The sequence below is a fragment of the Trichomycterus rosablanca genome, chromosome 4, assembly GCF_030014385.1.
Source record: "Trichomycterus rosablanca isolate fTriRos1 chromosome 4, fTriRos1.hap1, whole genome shotgun sequence".
Classification (NCBI taxonomy): domain Eukaryota; kingdom Metazoa; phylum Chordata; class Actinopteri; order Siluriformes; family Trichomycteridae; genus Trichomycterus; species Trichomycterus rosablanca.
The window spans coordinates 45,205,564-45,224,697 of NC_085991.1; the positions used below are offsets into that span (position 1 = coordinate 45,205,564).

A 19,134-nucleotide genomic window follows, 5' to 3' on the forward strand; every position below is an offset into this window, starting at 1 on the left:
GGCAAGAAAATATCTCACACTGTCTACTGGCAACCCAGCGGCAGACGTTGGAGGTGTGGCTGTATTGAAATGTCAAGCCTTTGTACACACGGCGGTGAACATATGTTCTTTTTGACCTCTGAGAAAAGGCCAGAATGGGAGGAAGCCATTGACTGAACAATAGACGAAAGGCCGGCTCAGTAGAAGAAGGTTCACATCGCTCTATTTGATTGTCCGTGCTTTGATTCGGTTTGTGTTTGACCAGCCGTGAGAGGGTTCTATAGGTAGGAGGGTACATTTCTTTAGAGGTGATAATGGTTTGTTTCCAGTAGTAATCCAATACACTGATCCACTGTCAAAAGCCTTCATTACTACTGGAGTAACTGGAGGAAGATGGAGCTAGACGTAGTCCTTCTACAAGAAGTCTAATGTATAATGTATTATGACATTATAAACTATTGATAATATAATTACATGTTAAACATTTGTGAAATTTCTATAATTATCCAGCAAGTTAAGGGGCAGGTGATAATATTCAGTTAGTGAATACTTTGATAGGATAAATCATAAATAGAATATAAATAAAATGAAATATATATTGTGAAGTAAACCTGGTATGTGTGTCGTCCTAGGAAAAAAGTGACTAGAAAGTTTCCACCAATCAGTGGGTGGGTTTGTACTTTCCTGTCAGTCGTGTTTAAATATGCGAATGCAATGTGTGTTTTTGGGGCGGCATAGTGGATCAGTGGGTAGCACCGTCGCCTCAAAGCAAGAAGGCCCAGGTGGAGCGGTCTGGGTCCTTTCTGTGTGGTGTTTGCATGTTTTCCCAGTGTCCATGTGGGTTTTCTTCGAGTACTCCAGTTTCCTCCCACAGTCCAAACACATGCGGTCAGGTGAATTGAAGCTACTAAAATGTGAGTGTTTGCTCTGTGATGGACTGGTGATTTGTTTCCTATCTTTTGCCTGGTAAATTGTACCCACAGCAACCCTGAACAGGGTAAAGCGGTTGTAGACAGTGAAGGAATATGTGTTTTTGGTATAATTGTGGAGAAAAACTTTTCACAAAATCATTAATGCTTTATTTAAGGCTGGGTTTATTCATTTATTCATCTTTGGTATCTGCTCAGTTTACTGCCAGAATCAGGATGGGTCCAGAGCCATAGCTTTACCCTGGTAAGGATCCCAGCTAGGCCCAGGACACAACAATTTCACTCACTCTCATGTATAGATTCAACTAAAAGGAGAAAGGCTAGCTATTGTTATTGTATAGCTATTGTAGCATGTTTTAAAAAAGTCTGAGAAATCTAAAGATCCCTAAGGAAAGCCACACTGACACAGAGAGAACATGTTAAATTTCACACAATCAGTAAGCAGAAACAGCGATGAAACCAAAAACTTTTGAGCTGTGCATCAACAACACTATCTGTTCCATATAATGTCTACCTAATAATCTGAAACTTCCAGGAGTCATGACTGGTATCTGGGTGGCCTGCTGGTGCAGGAGGTGCTGTTGGTCCTGCACATCATCAAAGACTTGGAGCCAATCCCAAATTTTATCAGTGTTACTGTCAGTGTGGACTTCATAATGTTCGGTTCTGGGCAGCAGTAGCTCAGTGGTTAAATACTAGACTAGTATTCAGAAGCCCCACTACTGCCAAGATGTAACTGATCGGCCCTTGAGCAAGGCCCGTAACCCTTAATTGCTTGAACTGTATTCAGACGTAATTGTAAGTCGCTTTGGATAAAAACGCCTGCTAAATGCTGTAAATGTAAATGTTTATGTGGGTACGTACATTATTTTGCTCCCACCTCTTAAAACATTCCATTATGGTAAGTTATATCTTTTTAATTGCCCCTGTGCTTGAGTATAAACAGACAAAACATTCCACAACCCTGACCATTAAGTGGTCATTCAAGCTGAATGAACCGAGTGTATTACATTGCTGGTGTGTAATGGTGTTGTAATCCTTTTAATTCTGCCTGCTTATCGTCCGCATGTTTAAAAAAGTGGCATCCAGACACAGCGTTGTAGTATTTCTTGAGGTGACATTTACAAGAGACCTTCTCGTCTGTCCAAACATGGTCATAAACCTGCAGTCTGTTGCCACAGTTCTCAGTTGCTGGGTGACTGTTATTGCCCTTTTGGTCGCATTTCTTTCGGCTGGATTGTTTTCAAATAAAAAATCCAATACTGTTTAACACAGTTTGTGTGTGTGCATGTGTGTGATTTTTATTACAGAAGTAAAAGCTTACACGGAGATGATGGGCCCGGATGAGAGCAGAGTGAACGTATCTCACAGACCCTTCATTCACTCCACGTCCAGCGGAGGAATCATAAACATCACAGAAAGGTAAAAAGAACCAGCTGGTTTCATTCTGTCTACTGATAACCCACCAGTCCGTATAAATAATTTTTTTGCTTGAAATGGCATAAACAAATTATCAAACAAAACAACACCACCACAAAGCACTATTAGAATCGGATGTCATAAAGAACTTGCAAGAATCATTGAGCTATAAAAATAATTCACAATGTTTGATATATAATAAAAACCTCATATTAAAATCAATGTTCGTAGTGTTGTAACCTCACAGCAAGAAAGACCTGAATTTGATTCCCTGGCTATGCGGTCAAGTGTCCACCGGGTGCTTTGATTTCCTCCCACAAGTTCAAAGACATGCAGTCAGGGCAATTGGAGCTACTAAAAATGGTGTGAAGTGTGATTGTGCGTCTGCTCTGTGATGGACTGGCGTGTCTGGGGTGTTTACTGCCTTTTGCTCAATGAAACAGACACACCGCAACCCTGACCAGGATAAAGCAGTGGTTAAAACACAATGGATTAATGAATACATGGGTTTTATTTAACCAGTTATTACTAGATAAGAGGTAAGAGCTTGTTGGACATCCAGACATCCTGGTACTAAACCATGAGTATTAATTTGAGCCTCCTATCCCCCCGACTATTACAGACAGCTTCTGCACCTCTAGAAGCTTTTATAAGATTCTGTAGTGTGTATGTGAGAATTTTATCCCATTCCATCAAAAGATCATTTGTAAGGTCAGATATTGATGTCTGGTTAGCTTTCAAATGAAAGATTGAGAGTTCGAATCCCAGCTCTGCCATGCAGCCACTGTTGGGCCCTTGAGCAAGGCCCTTAACCCTGTCTGCTCCAGGGGCGCCGTATGATGGCTGACCCTGCGCTCTGACCCCAGCTTACAAAACAAGCTGGGATACGTGGATAACGAATTTCGCTGTACTGTACGTCTGTATATGTATATATGACAAATAAAGGCTTTCAATCAGTGGTTTAACACGTGGTAGCAGTGGGTGTAAGTGAACACAATAGTTGGAAAGGGTGTCCACATACTTCTGCTCATATTATTTGAGTTATGCTCATGTTGTAAAGACACACATCTGTTTCCACCACTTTGTTATTATTTCCAGGTTATCATCCTAGTTTGATAAAATGCCTTTACTGTAATATTTACATAAACAAATGTATAGTTCAGCCTGTTATGAAGTGGGGTCAGCGCAGGATCAGACATGATATGGCAACCTGGAGCAGAAGAAGTTGGGGCCTTGTTCAGGGACACAACATTTAAAGCATGACAGGCAGAATCTTAGAGTCAACGTTTAGACTGAAAGCTCGTAAATTTAATCACTGTTTGTGGTCATATGAATCACTAGTGTGCAAACTAAATCCTACCGTATTTTCAGTGTCAATGGTGGCATCTAGTGGTCAGGTGTTGGAATTGCATTTTCTTTAAATGGATTTTTGTAGCAGATTAATTAATCCTGTAAAATGTCTGCTTTTGCAGTTAAAACTTCATTTCAGTGTATACCAAGAACATACTTGAAAATAGTTAAGAGATTGATATATAAATGTTCAACTCCCCAAAGAAAACAGCTCTTTCATGATAAGGCAAATGGATATTTTTGTCACAATTATTCAATTACTGTGGTACCTTGAAACTCAATGTCAGTTGGTTCTGGGAGTGGTGTTGAATTTAAAAGGTTGTTGAGTTTTAAGATATTTTTCCCCCTGAGGATGTATGGGAAACCTGTTAATGCGTTCCATGGTCCTGTAGAACTGCATATATTTTAGGCTAATGTAAAATAATGGGGCTGTTTTTGACAATTATTTACATTTTCAGCATTTAGCAGACACCTTCATCCAAAGCGACTTACAGTACTGTGACAGCATACAGTCTGAGCAATTGAGGGTTAAGGGCCTTGCTCAAGGGTCCAACAGCAGCAACCTGGCAGTGGTGCTTGAACCAGCAACCTTCTGGTTACTAGTCCAGTACCTTAACCGCTAGGCTACAGCTGCCCCTACACTGAAAATAACACAAATATAATATAAAAACACTGAAAACAATTGAAAACAGTGAAAAATCAATAAGAAATACGATAAAACCTGCTCTTGAAGTTTACCTCTTTATTGTTTTCTTACGCTACCTATAAGCAGTAATAATTAAGAGAGGTTTAGTGTTTCTGTGTCGTTCTTTTAATACATTAAGTTACGTTATTTTTTAAGATAAGCATTTTAGTCTCTCTTTGAAAAGTTTATTCTTACAACTTCTCAGAACCCTGAGCTACGTATAACACAAGTTTAAAAGTGAAACAGAAAAAACACAGCTGAACACAGATACATGTGGAGCTTTCAGAATAAATTTGATGGTCATTCCACACAAATGCTGATTCGTCTCGTGTTCGCATGCCGAGCGCTGAACAAAGCAGCAGTCGCACACACGTTAAGTTAAAGGGAAACGCTGAGTTTATTTATTTTATTAGGATTTTAATGCCATGTTTTACACTTTGGTTACATTCATGACAGGAGCGGTAGTTACTCATCACACAAGATTCATCAGTTCACAAGGTTATATCGAACACAGTCATGGACAATTTTGTATTTCCAATTCACCTGACTGCATGTCTTTGGACTGTGGGAGGAAACCCATGCAGACATGGGCAGAACATGCAAACTCCACACAGAAAGGACCCGGACCACCCCACCCGGGAATCGAACCCAGGACCTTCTTTGCTGTGAGGCTACAGTGCTACCCACTTCGCCAGCGTGGAAACGTTAAGTTTAAGGGTACAAATTTATCGACGAAGGGCGTTGAGTTTTAAAGATTTTAAGTTTAGGGGATGTTGAGTTACAGGGTACCATTGTACTCCTATATAATATTGCTGATCTTTAAAACTACTGCTAGTCAGTATGACCTAAAGTTGGGTAACAACATGATTAAATAATTAGGAACTTTATAACCACCCTTCATTTGCTTTGATCCTTCTTCCAACACATCACAGGACTTACTTATGTTCTGGCTAGTCAGTGTACATGTATGAGATCAGGATTGTTTATTTATATGAATTTATATGCATCATATCATCATCATATTTTAATATGATGAGCTCAAATAATTGCAATGTTAAAAACAATGTAAATGATAGTAAAAAATGTAACGGGCCTTCTATCAAACAGCAGGGTGACTATAGAAAAATAAGCATATGCTCTTGTTAAAAATAAATTCCAAAATTGTTTATTCATGTTAAACAGTATTATTGTTTAATAACATTATTTAAAATAGATGCTATTGAATGTTAGAGTTAAACTCAAAACATGTTTGTTCTCTCCAGCTCGGCTCAGTCCTCTTGCCCAGATGGCGCACTCCTGAGTCGCCACACCTCCATCAACACCCAGCGCTCAGGCTCGATAGATTATAGCCAGAACTCGCCTCCATCCCTCCATCCTCACACACACAGTCACCCGGCACCCAACGCCCACAGCTCACCCCGGGGCAGCCAGATGAGCCGAGTGGTGCAGTACACACTGAACCGCAGTCCAGCACTCAGCTTTGAGGAGGAGCCCGACGGTCTGAACTACGAGTCTCAGCTGCCCCCACTGCCTGAGAAGATGAGGGTTTCAGACTGCGAGCGTTCGTTAGGTTCTGTCTCGCCAGCACCCAGCGGGTTCTCCAGCCCACACAGTGGAAGCTCGCTCTCGATACCGTTCCCTAACGCGCTGCCTGAACTGCAGGGTGGAAGCATCAGTGTCAGCCCTCTACCAGGTCAGTTCCCATAATGCAGGGTTTTTTAAACTTTTTAAGAGACCAACATTTTGTCCATGATTTTTACCGCGACCAAGGCAACACAAACAATTAAACATCAAAGCAAAATATGAAACGAAATATGCTTAATTACGGTGGCAATCTGGTCCCATTGTGATTTACAAAATGTAACGTAAAACCTCCACAAGGGGGCTTTCAAGTACAAGTTCAATTTGTTTTTATGTCTGTTAAAATTTGGTTATTTTATTATTATTATTTTTCTCTGCAATCATTTTTTTTGGCTCGCTCGTGACCCACCCAAGGGTCAAATTCCCACTGATTAGTCAGGGCGGGGGAGGTGCAAGTGGTGAAGGAAAATGCTGATTAAAAAACTACAGAAATTAAGTGCTATTATCAGACTAACAGACTTTTAATATGACGTTTTTTTTACTGATCTATATGATTTTAGTAATTATTGTTTTAACTAACTACTTTCTCTTTATTGTAGATGTGCTGGTGAGCAGGCAGGTGACAGTAAAGTTTGTTCAGGACACGTCAAAATTTTGGTACAAGCCAGACATCGCAAGGGAACAAGGTGATCATTACAATTATTTTAGTTTTAGGGCCTTAACATACAGAACTTGTAATTTCTCATATTCTGCATATTGCATCCATATTTTATATCCAGATTAACAATCTTTAAAAAACTCTACATACTATATTTACATACATTGTGACATACAGGAAATAATGGTCAATAAGCAGACTTTTTTTTTCTTTTTACTGTATATATTCACTATATTTAACAGAAAATGTGCACAGTCTGCTATATAAAACATATAAAACATGCTATATAAACAGTCATTTACATACAGTCAAACAAAAAAACAAAAATTTTTTGTTCTTGATTTTTCTTGAGTTCCATTTCCTTCACTTCTAATTTGCTTTTTAATTTCCCCTTTTCCTTCCCTTTCACTCTCTTTCATTCCCCCTTTTCTTTCCTTTTTTTATTTCTTTTTTATTTCCTTTTTCCTTTGTTTTCCATTCTTTTCTCATTTTGTTTTCTTTCCTCTTTTCTTCACTTCCCCTCTCCTTTCCTTTTCATTCCCTTTTTATTTATTCCTTCCTTTCCTATTCCATTCTATTCCCTTTTTATTTATTCTTTCCTTTCCTATTCCATTCTATTCCCTTTTTATTTATTCTTTCTTTTCCTATTCCATTCTATTCCCTTTTTATTTATTCTTTCCTTTCCTATTCCATTCTATTCCCTTTTTATTTATTCCTTCCTTTCCTATTCCATTCTATTCCCTTTTTATTTATTTTTTCCTTTCCTATTCCATTCTATTCCCTTTTTATTTATTCTTTCCTTTCCTATTCCATTCTATTCCCTTTTTATTTATTCTTTCTTTTCCTATTCCATTTTATTCCCTTTTTATTTATTCTTTCTTTTCCTATTCCATTCTATTCCCTTTTTATTTATTTTTTCCTTTCCTATTCCATTCTATTCCCTTTTTATTTATTATTTCCTTTCCTATTCCATTCTATTTCCTTTTTATTTATTCTTTCTTTTCCTATTCCATTCTATTCCCTTTTTATTTATTCTTTCCTTTCCTATTCATTCCCTATTTATTTATTCTTTCGTTTACTATTCCATTCTATTCCCTTTTTATTTATTCCTTCCTTCCTGTTCCATTCTATTCCCTTTATATTTATTCTTTCCTTTCCTATTCCATTTTATTCCCTTTTTATTTGTCCTTTCCTTTCCTTTTCATTCCCTTTTTATTTATTATTTCCTTTCCTATTACATTTTATTCCCTTTTTATTTATTCTTTCCTTTCCTATTCCATTCTATTCCCTTTTTATTTATTCTTTCCTTTCCTATTCCATTCTATTCCATTTTTATTTATTCTTTCTTTTCCTATTCCATTCTATTCCCTTTTTATTTATTCTTTCTTTTCCTATTCCATTCTATTCCCTTTTTATTTATTCTTTCTTTTCCTATTCCATTCTATTCCCTATTTATTTATTCTTTCCTTTCCTTTTCATTCCCTATTTATTTATTCTTTCGTTTACTATTCCATTCTATTCCCTTTTTATTTATTCCTTCCTTCCTGTTCCATTCTATTCCCTTTATATTTATTCTTTCCTTTCCTATTCCATTTTATTCCCTTTTTATTTGTCCTTTCCTTTCCTTTTCATTCCCTTTTTATTTATTATTTCCTTTCCTATTACATTTTATTTCCTTTTTATTTATTATTTTGTTTACTATTCCATTTTATTCCCTTTTTATTTGTCCTTTCCTTTCCTTTTCATTCCCTTTTTATTTATTATTTCCTTTCCTATTACATTTTATTCCCTTTTCATTTATTATTTCGTTTACTATTCCATTCTATTCCTTTTTTATTTCTCCTTTCCTATTCCATTCTATTCCCTTTTTATTTCTCCTTTCCTTTCCTATTCCATTCTATTCCCTTTTTATTTATCCTTTCCTTTCCTATTCCATTCTATTCCCTTTTTATTTATTCTTTCCTTTCCTAGTCCCTCTTTATTTTTCCTGTCCTGTCCTGTCCTGTGCTTTCCAAACCAAAACATACCAAACCAGATACACCCTGGACAGGGCCCCAAACAATCACTGTTTTACTCACTCACTCACTCACTCACTCACTCACTCACTCACTCACTCACTCACTCACTCACGTTTATAAACTACAGATGTTTGATGTTTATTATTATCAGTGACCAGGTTTAGTTTGTTTGTATTGCACACTTTTATCAGTGTATATGAAATAAAAATGAATAACTAATCTGTACACACATCTCTCTCGCTCTCTGTGCAGCCATCGCTGTGCTAAAAGACAAAGAGCCCGGCTCCTTTATTGTACGTGATAGCCACTCATTTAAAGGTGCCTACGGATTGGCTATGAAGGTGGCCACGCCCCCTCCTTCAGTCGTGCAGCAAAGCAAGAAAGGTAAGGTGATTATTACATAGTGATTTTATAACTGCCTCAAGAAAACTGGTTATTGAAAGATATATTTACAGTTTATTATCAACCTTAGCTGGGAATAGAGAGGTCTGCATTTCCGTAGACCTTTTATTACTTCCTAAATTTACATTTATTGCATTTAGCAGATGCTTTTATCCAAAGTGATTTACAGTTGTGGCTAAATACAATTTAAGAAGCTGAAGGTTAAAATCTTGCTTAGGACCCCAACACTGGCATCTTGTCAACCTTCTGATTCGAGCCCCACCACTGACAAGATGCCAGTGAAGCATCTCTTGATTTTTTGGACGTGTTTGCATGGCAGAGCCAGTGGGGTTATGGAGTGCTGACACACCAGTGCTTTTCTGATGTGTTTGTATCTAACCAAAGCTTGGTCAGAAGTACATCTACAAATCGGTGTAGATTCTGTGTACAAAATAATAAGAAAGAAAGAAGCAGAAGGATAGCAAATTAAATTTGATTAATTATGATCAGCTTTTTGTAATATTATTTTATCTTTGCTCTCTTTTTTTAGCAGGTGGAGACCTGTCCAATGAGCTTGTTCGTCATTTTCTCATCGAGTGCACCCCCAAAGGGGTTCGACTAAAGGGATGTCCCAACGAACCTTACTTTGGTAATATACATCTACCCAACCTATTATTCTACCTATCAATCCTTTCACACATACACCCGCTCATCCAACTCATCTTCATATCATCTATTGGTCCATTCATCCATTAAATTATCCAACCATCCATCCACCCGCTTCTATCTATCTATCTATCTATCTATCTATCTATCTATCTATCTATCTATCTATCTATCTATCTATCTATCTATCTATCCAGCTATCTATCTATCTATCTATCTATCTATCTATCTATCTATCTATCTATCCATCCATCCATCCATCCATCCATCCATCCATCCATCCATCCATCCATCCATCCATCCATCCATCTTTCAATCCATTCATCCATCTGCTCATTCATATACATCTGTCTATCCCCACCCATTTCCCCACCATTTATTCACCTAACCATTAATCTGTCCAGCCATCCATATATCCATGCCCCCTCTACCCCTCTATCTATCCATCCAATTCATCCGTCCATCCATGCAATCTTTCACTCACATGCTTTCAGAAGTTTGTTTCTGATGATTCTCAGACCTTCTTCTGGTTAGACACACACATACACACACACACACATTAGAATAAAAAGTTATGCAGTGCTGAGAACATTACTTAATAATTGTTTTTTGTTTTGCAGGTAGCCTGACTGCACTGGTGTGCCAGCACTCCATAACCCCCCTGGCTCTGCCATGCAAACTGATAATTCCCAGCAGAGGTATGTTCATAAGAGTCTTACCTTCTGGCAACATAATTTTCAGCCAATCATGTAAATGACCAAGCTAAAAGTCAGCTTTTTAATTGTTCAGATGTAGGAAAAAATGCCTTTTTAACCTTTATTTGCTTATATGAACAAAAATATAAAGATAGAAAACAAACAGGGCTATATGTACAGTGTAGAAGGCACAGAACAGCATATGGCTGTGTAAAATGTTTAAGTGCTTTCTGGTACAGCACATCACAGCAGAGCCACTGACCTGGCCGGGCATCCACACAAACACAAAGGGCTGTTACTATATGCAACAAAAATCTCCTGAATTGGTCCGAGCACCTGTGCGAGTGGCGAGGAGTCACATGGAGCCTGGCATAGCTCTGTGTGCACGATACGACTCTGTATGGGAACCCTATCACTGGAAGGTGATAAGAAGCGGCCGCAGATTGGACACGTCAGAAGGGGGCGTGTGATGACTCGGCTCTCCTTGATCGGATTGGGGGTTGTTCAAACAGCAGCGGATTTATAAATGGGAATTGGAAATGACTAGATTGTGAGGGCAGTACCAGGCTTAGGATATTCAGGTTCATGGGCAAGAAGATTTAAAACCACATTATTATTTTTAATAATTTAAAACAAAAAGGTTCCTTTAAATGTGTCCTATACATACAGTGTATCACAAAAGTGAGTACACCCCTCACATTTCTGCAGATATTTAAGTATATCTTTTCATGGGACAACACTGACAAAATTACACTTTGACACAATGAAAAGTAGTCTGTGTGCAGCTTATATAACAGTGTAAATTTATTCTTTCCTCAAAATAACTCAATATACAGCCATTAATGTCTAAACCACCGGCAACAAAAGTGAGTACACCCCTTAGTGAAAGTTCCTGAAGTGTCAATATTTTGTGTGGCCACCATTATTTCCCAGAACTGCCTTAACTCTCCTGGGCATGGAGTTTACCAGAGCTTCACAGGTTGCCACTGGAATGCTTTTCCACTCCTCCATGACGACATCACGGAGCTGGCGGATATTCGAGACTTTGCGCTCCTCCACCTTCCGCTTGAGGATGCCCCAAAGATGTTCTATTGGGTTTAGGTCTGGAGACATGCTTGTCCAGTCCATCACCTTTACCCTCAGCCTCTTCAATAAAGCAGTGGTCGTCTTAGAGGTGTGTTTGGGGTCATTATCATGCTGGAACACTGCCCTGCGACCCAGTTTCCAGAGGGAGGGGATCATGCTCTGCTTCAGTATTTCACAGTACATATTGGAGTTCATGTGTCCCTCAATGAAATGTAACTCCCCAACACCTGCTGCACTCATGCAGCCCCAGACCATGGCATTCCCACCACCATGCTTGACTGTAGGCATGACACACTTATCTTTGTACTCCTCACCTGATTGCCGCCACACATGCTTGAGACCATCTGAACTAAACAAATTAATCTTGGTCTCATCAGACCATAGGACATGGTTCCAGTAATCCATGTCCTTTGTTGACATGTCTTCAGCAAACTGTTTGCGGGCTTTCTTGTGTAGAGACTTCAGAAGAGGCTTCCTTCTGGGGTGACAGCCATGCAGACCAATTTGATGTAGTGTGCGGTGTATGGTCTGAGCACTGGCAGGCTGACCCCCCACCTTTTCAATCTCTGCAGCAATGCTGACAGCACTCCTGCGCCTATCTTTCAAAGACAGCAGTTGGATGTGACGCTGAGCACGTGCACTCAGCTTCTTTGGACGACCAACGCGAGGTCTGTTCTGAGTGGACCCTGCTCTTTTAAAACGCTGGATGATCTTGGCCACTGTGCTGCAGCTCAGTTTCAGGGTGTTGGCAATCTTCTTGTAGCCTTGGCCATCTTCATGTAGCGCAACAATTCGTCTTTTAAGATCCTCAGAGAGTTCTTTGCCATGAGGTGCCATGTTGGAACTTTCAGTGACCAGTATGAGAGAGTGTGAGAGCTGTACTACTAAATTGAACACACCTGCTCCCTATGCACACCTGAGACCTAGTAACACTAACAAATCACATGACATTTTGGAGGGAAAATGACAAGCAGTGCTCAATTTGGACATTTAGGGGTGTAGTCTCTTAGGGGTGTACTCACTTTTGTTGCCGGTGGTTTAGACATTAATGGCTGTATATTGAGTTATTTTGAGGGAAGAATAAATTTACACTGTTATATAAGCTGCACACAGACTACTTTTCATTGTGTCAAAGTGTCATTTTGTCAGTGTTGTCCCATGAAAAGATATACTTAAATATTTGCAGAAATGTGAGGGGTGTACTCACTTTTGTGATACACTGTACATATTACCAAAACTACAATGTGGTAAAAAAAAAAAACAGAATTAAAATTAATTTAATGCCATGGTATAAATGGGAACCTGGAAACCTCCTGCTTCCAGGAGCACAGGTGCGGTAAATTTACGTCTGGTTATAGGGGTCGAAAGAAATTAGGTGCAAAACTGTCTGTGGCTGATTGTAAATTATAGAAAATAGGAATATATAATGAAGCAGATTTTAATATGTAAACTTTTTTTGTACAGTGAAGTCAAATCATGAGGCCGTACCTCAACCTTTGTCTGTACCTCAACCCTTCAAATGCTATCCATGTTTTGAAATGTGTGCTCTGCTTTGTCCTTTAGATCCTTTAGAGGATGTTGTTGATTCCACACCTCAGTCCATCACCAATTCTGCAACTGAGCTTTTAAAGCAGGGTGCAGGTAAGTGAGGATGCCTATAAGAACCTATTGTCCATAACTAGGTAAACTTTAGCCACAACAATTGGTGTTAGCAGGTGTAATACTATACATCAATTATATAAAGGAAATTATATGCTTCCAACTTTATAACATCCAGCATGACTGTGACCATGTGCACAAATCAAGTTCTATAAAGACATGAAGAAAGAGTGGTTAAAGAAACACCAGTGGCCTGAACCTCAGCCCCACAAAACAGCTCTGGAATGAATAAAAAAAAACATCAATTGAGGCTTTCTTGACCTGCATCAGTGCCCAGCCACATAAATGAAATAGCACAAATTCCCTTAGACATATTTTGAAGTCTTGTGACAAGCCTAGTTGTTATAAAGGTATTTTTATTTAAATTCCATTTGTTTTTTAAATGGGATGTCAAACTAGCTCATAGTCAGGAGTCCAAATACTTTTGGCCATAAAGCCACTCCAAAAATGTTTTGGAACACCCTCCCAGAGGAGTGGATGCTGTTCTAGAGACAAATGAATAGGGAGGGGGGCAGTTAGGTAATTTACTGCTCATGGATTTTGACAGGAAGAAACAACAGCCCTGTGGTCAGCTGTTTACGTAATTCTGGCAATTTAGTGAATGTTGTACTGAAAATATACACATAAACACAGACTTGCTTCAAGATTAAAGTAAGAAGGAAAACACAGTGCATGATCTTCAAAGGAAGTACTAGTACAACTATAGCACAACTCTCCATAGTGTTTTATATACTGTACATTTAACTGTTCCTACTGACACTGAGCTGTGTTCTGTTCCTCTGGGCAGCGTGTAACGTGTGGTTCCTCGGTTCTGTGGAGATGGAGTCTCTGACGGGATACCAAGCCGTACAAAAAGCTGCCACGGACCTGTTGAGCTCTGACGTTTCACCTTCTTCCACTGTAGTGCACTTCAAAGTGTCCTCACAGGGTATCACCCTCACCGACAACCAGAGGAAGTGAGTGTCCATCTGTCTGCTCACACATGGGGCAATAAGAAAATATTATATGTAAACAAATTATTAAAAATATAAATGATTCATTTCACAAACCAGAAAATGTTAAGTGGTGGAACTACACAGATATATTTTATTTACAATGTGTATTTTTTTTGCTATCTAAATTAAAGTTTAGTAAACAAATGTAATTAAGAAACTCCCAAAAGTCTAAGAAATGCTTGTTTATAAATAGGGTAGATAATCTTTATTTGACTTTTTATGATGGAACAATAAACGCTTTCAAATTTTATTTTATAAAAAAAAATAAAATAAATAAAAATAAAAAATAAAAAAAATAAAAATAAAAACTCGTTGGTTCTACACTCAGCAATTCCACCTCTGCTGGCTGATTGATGATGCCTGCACATTGTTGAGGAATAATGTGATCAGGGTGTGGCTCTCTGTACACAAGGCTGATCCACATATGAACTTGCCTCATGCAGGTGAAAAATATGCAGTCGGCTACTGCACACATGTCGGAGGGGGGCGTGTGTTGGTCACGCTTTCCTCAATCAGTAGTGGGGATCAGCATCAGTAGAGAGGAAGCGTAATGCAATCGAGTAATTGGATATGACTAGATTGGGAGGAAAATTGGGAAAAAAATTATATGAAATAATATTAAGCGCTCTCTTGATTTCTCTGTTTAAAATTTCTGTTGTTCTATTGTTCCCAGTAAATTTCCAATTTTCACCTTTTCTGGGAACATTAGGTTTCTTCACTATTCAAAAAAATCAGCTTTTGGATTTACTTGTCATACTCAATTTGGCATTATTTCACTTTCTTTCTTTATTTTATTATTATTGATTCTATTTTCCACAGCAATAGTATCTAAAAATGCTGACTACTGCCACTCGTACTTAGCATGAGTCGACCATTATTTTATTTGTTCGCAGTAAAGATCAGGGTCCTTAAAGGGTAAAGGGTCCTTCATGGTGTACCTATGCTAAGACTACAGGAAATATAAAAACATCCCAGATCTGTGTTTACTTTTTATGCACTTTTTTAAACATACAGTATGATACACTTCACCTTCACTGTGACATTTTTGTATTATGGATTCTTATGATATTTCAGATTTATGTATAAAAGTAAAACAGCAAGCAATTGAGGGTTAAGGGCCTTTATCTGGGGCTTTAAAGTGGCAACTAGGCACAATCAGTGATCCAGTACCTTAAATGATGAGCTAAAAGATGTAGATCATGTTAGTGACACATTCTGTAGTTATGTAATCAGGTAAAGATGCAGCATTTTAATATGTCCTGTCTTATGTGTCTTTCCTGTCTGATTGCAGACTGTTCTTCAGAAGACATTATGCTGTCAACACTGTTATATTTTGTGCTTTGGACCCTCAGGACAGAAAGTAAGCACTAAGCTCTGACAGAACACTTACAACAGACATTAATAAACAATGAGCTAGAACTTTCATTATGATTTCATTATTATATGTATACATCTTTTATATAATATATTTGTTTGTTTACACACAGATGGAGAAGGGATGGATTCCCGTCTGCTAAGTAAGTCAGCTTTGTACAATCTACATAATAACATTAAAAATCTAATATTCCAATATATTTACACAGTAATTGTAAAATCCCAAATGGCATTCCATTCAAGTTCATTTCAACACAGGCATCACCTCATTCTATTTAATTAGGTAGATTAAATTATCACCTGAACCAAATAGTTTAAAAGTATAAAAACACAATGTGGTCACCACTGTCCTTAGGGTATGTGGCCATCTGGGTTCTAGTAGCACCTCAAAAGTAACTGGAATAAAAAGTAACCACCGATCACGCTAAAAAAGTGAAAAAATATGTTTGCCTCCATGCTTAAAACTTGGTGGCAGTTCATTTGAAAAGAAGGTCGAGCAGCAGATAGACTGACAGCTGAGGGTAAAAACGACTCCTACTTGCTGCCATGTCATTTAATGACCCACAAAAAGAATGGTAAACAACCAAATAGAAACAAGCTGGTTTTATTTTTGCTCTAGGAGTGCCAGTACCAGTTTTATTTAAGTTCACATTGAAATAAGGCTCAAGGAAACAAAATAAAGTATTACATTAATTCTGTAAATACATTAAAGTTGGCTTTGTGTTAGTTATAAAACATTTATCAACACCTAAATAATCGGCAGCAAAATTGTGTTCACTGAGAAAATTATTAATTTGCAATCTCAATTATTAAAGTGAAATAAATAAAAAAAACTTCTATATAAATTATTTCTAATGATTAATTTTGCTTCTCTGCAGGATCTTCGGCTTTGTGGCTAGAAAGACTGGCAGTGCTATGGACAATGTGTGCCATCTGTTTGCTGAGCACGACCCCGAGCAGCCCGCCAGCGCCATCGTCAACTTTGTCTCAAAGGTCATGATCGGCTCACAGAAAAACATCTGATTTTATCAGATGTCTAAACACCACCGTGGTTCTCTGGACGTTGCTAAAAGAGGCCAATTTATTATAGACTTAATGGACCTGCTGCCCCAAATAATACCTGCTGCCATCAATAATGCCATCAAACACCTAATTTTATCCAAGATGTCTGAACACCATCGTACTGCTCAGCACGTTATAACCTCGGTCATATTACACCTGTCATTTCATTTCTGATTATATCCCAGAGGTCTCAACACCATCATGCTGCTTTGCACATTTCTGAAGGCATAACAAATATGGACCTACATATTTCAATGAACCTAATGCTTAGTAATTATTATTGGCATTAATTAATGATCGTGAACGATTAAAGGCGCATCGAACAGTGTTCCGTATGAACAAGATGAACAAGGACTCTGATCTTCATTAACAAGTAAGGAGTCAAAGACTTTGTATTCATTATAAGGACTATATATCGGTATTCGTCTGCTTTAAGCAATCTTTAAAGAAACATTAGAAACATGAATAGTCATGTATATTGTAAATGTATGTACTGGTATGTAACCAAATTCTATTTATTGTTTTGTTTATTGTTTCGTTTTTATGTTTTCTTTTTAAAATTAGTCAGTATATAAACTTAGTGCCTGGAGAAATGATGCTTTCTCATTTTTTCTTTTCTTTCTTGAGCAAAAGTATTTTATGGCTGTTAATTGAATTCTTACTACTGAACATTGATAAACTATATGGCAACAAAAGTATGTGGACACCCATATGAATTATTACGTTTGGGTGTTTTGGGCACACCTATTGCTAACCTATGTATTACTTCAACTCATTTAATTCAGTTTCTACAGAGTCTAGTCTAGTTTATAAAGACATGGTCAAAAGGAACTCCACTGGCCTGCAGAGTCCTGACTCACCTCAGTCTCTGTTACTGAATGGGCACAAATTTCCACAGATGATGTACAAAATCTTGTGGAAGGTCTTCTAAAAAGGCCAACTCTACATTTACATTTACATTTTTTGGCATTTAGTAGACGCCTTTATCCAAAGCGACTTACATTACAGTTACAGTATACAGTCTGAGCAACTGAGGGTTAAGGGCCTTGCTCAGGGTTCCAACAGCAGCAACCTGGCAGTGATGGGGCTTGAACCAGAAACTTTCTGAGTACTAGTCCAGTACTAGTAAGCTCAAGGTCAAGTTTCCACATACTTGGCTGTATAATATAGATAAAAGAAAAACACATCAGGTGAAATATAAAGCTTTGTTAAATGTTAAATATAGACACATGTATCTTATATTTCTTATAATGAAATTTGTATTACATTCATTTCATTTTTAACACCGCTTTTTCCTTGTAAGGGTCTCAGTGGGTCTGTTTTTTCTGGAAACACTGGGCACAAAGCAGGAATACAAACTGGACAGGGCACCCATCCATCATGGGTGATGGATTCCATTATTTTTATATAGTAAATAAATATATTTCTAATCATATAACTCTGTTTAAGGGAAATATTGCAAAAAAAAAAGAAGCATGTATTTCTTGAAAGACACATAATATACCTGCATATAGTTTGAGAGTACATAATGAGTAAATATGTACAACAATAAGCTTAAAATAATCTTATAACCTCATAATAAGAATCATAAATCTTCATATATTTATTTAATTGAACTTGCTCTATTAGTATTTTTGCAGTGTTCCTTGTACCTAAAAATTGTACTTAGTCATATTGTTTTTTTTCCACATTAAGGCTTGTACTACAGTGTTGTACAGCACAAATTTAGCATATTTTTCCTTCCTGAAAACATACATTTCAATTTTTTGTTCATTGTTATCTATGCAAAATGTGTATTAAAGGGCTGAATGTTATTTACAACAGGGATATATTTTATGGAGAAAATACTGGAAGCATTAAAGCTTTTTGGCCACTCACAGGACCAATGATTATTTTTTTAGGCTTTGTTATTTACATGCTGGAATATATTCATCATTACTGTCAAATCCTCTGGTGTTGTATTAAGAAATAATCTGTAACCAAAGTGTTGATAAAGGAAAATGTTAAAGCATCTTGATTTTATAATCTGACTATTATAGTATTGGAGCCATATACACACACCCCATATTTTTGCAAATGCCTCAGTTACTGTGCTCTGAATTTAAACCATAGATCAAATAAAGAACTGATGTTTTTATATAAAAAAAAAAAAAAAAATTTATTGAAATGTTTGACTTGGTAGTGGTTTTTTATGCTTTTACAACTTATCATATCATCTTTTGAACTTCATGCCATAGAACAGCTGGATATTTTTTGAGTCTCTGTCCTGAAGATAGGACTCCTTTCACTCCTCTTGGACAACTTAACCTTCCTACAGACAAACTCCAATGTTCCTGTCCTCTACCTCTCCTTTCATCTTTCTCCTCCTCTTCAACAACAGCCCTGTTACACACAGAGAAAAAACATTTCTGTACCTATCAACAGCTGGCCACACTTAGCTCTTGACCTCAGCTTACATTGGGTTTTTCTAGATTTCTTACTATCAGAGTGTTACAGGTTCCAGGTGAAGGTAGAAATGCTCCAGCAAAGGTTGTGGAATATATTAAAGAAATTATGGCTAGCCATAATTGTACATCAAGAGCAGGGGTGTTTATTTA

General features: G+C 37.6%; 1 protein-coding gene across 1 annotated transcript in view; it reads left to right on the plus strand.

Moving 5' to 3' along the window:
* LOC134312444 (tensin-3-like) overlaps window positions 1-18,659 on the plus strand; it is a 96,510-nt gene extending 77,851 nt beyond the window's left edge. The window contains exons 17-27 of the mRNA XM_062994395.1: window positions 2,219-2,330; window positions 5,625-6,055; window positions 6,543-6,629; window positions 8,872-9,003; window positions 9,551-9,649; window positions 10,287-10,364; window positions 13,011-13,088; window positions 13,894-14,062; window positions 15,393-15,461; window positions 15,589-15,618; window positions 16,354-18,659. Coding sequence (XP_062850465.1) covers window positions 2,219-2,330; window positions 5,625-6,055; window positions 6,543-6,629; window positions 8,872-9,003; window positions 9,551-9,649; window positions 10,287-10,364; window positions 13,011-13,088; window positions 13,894-14,062; window positions 15,393-15,461; window positions 15,589-15,618; window positions 16,354-16,498 — 1,430 coding nt within the window. The 3' untranslated portion in view covers window positions 16,499-18,659. The remainder of the gene's footprint in view (window positions 1-2,218; window positions 2,331-5,624; window positions 6,056-6,542; window positions 6,630-8,871; window positions 9,004-9,550; window positions 9,650-10,286; window positions 10,365-13,010; window positions 13,089-13,893; window positions 14,063-15,392; window positions 15,462-15,588; window positions 15,619-16,353) is intronic.
* Window positions 18,660-19,134: the final 475 nt, after the last annotated feature.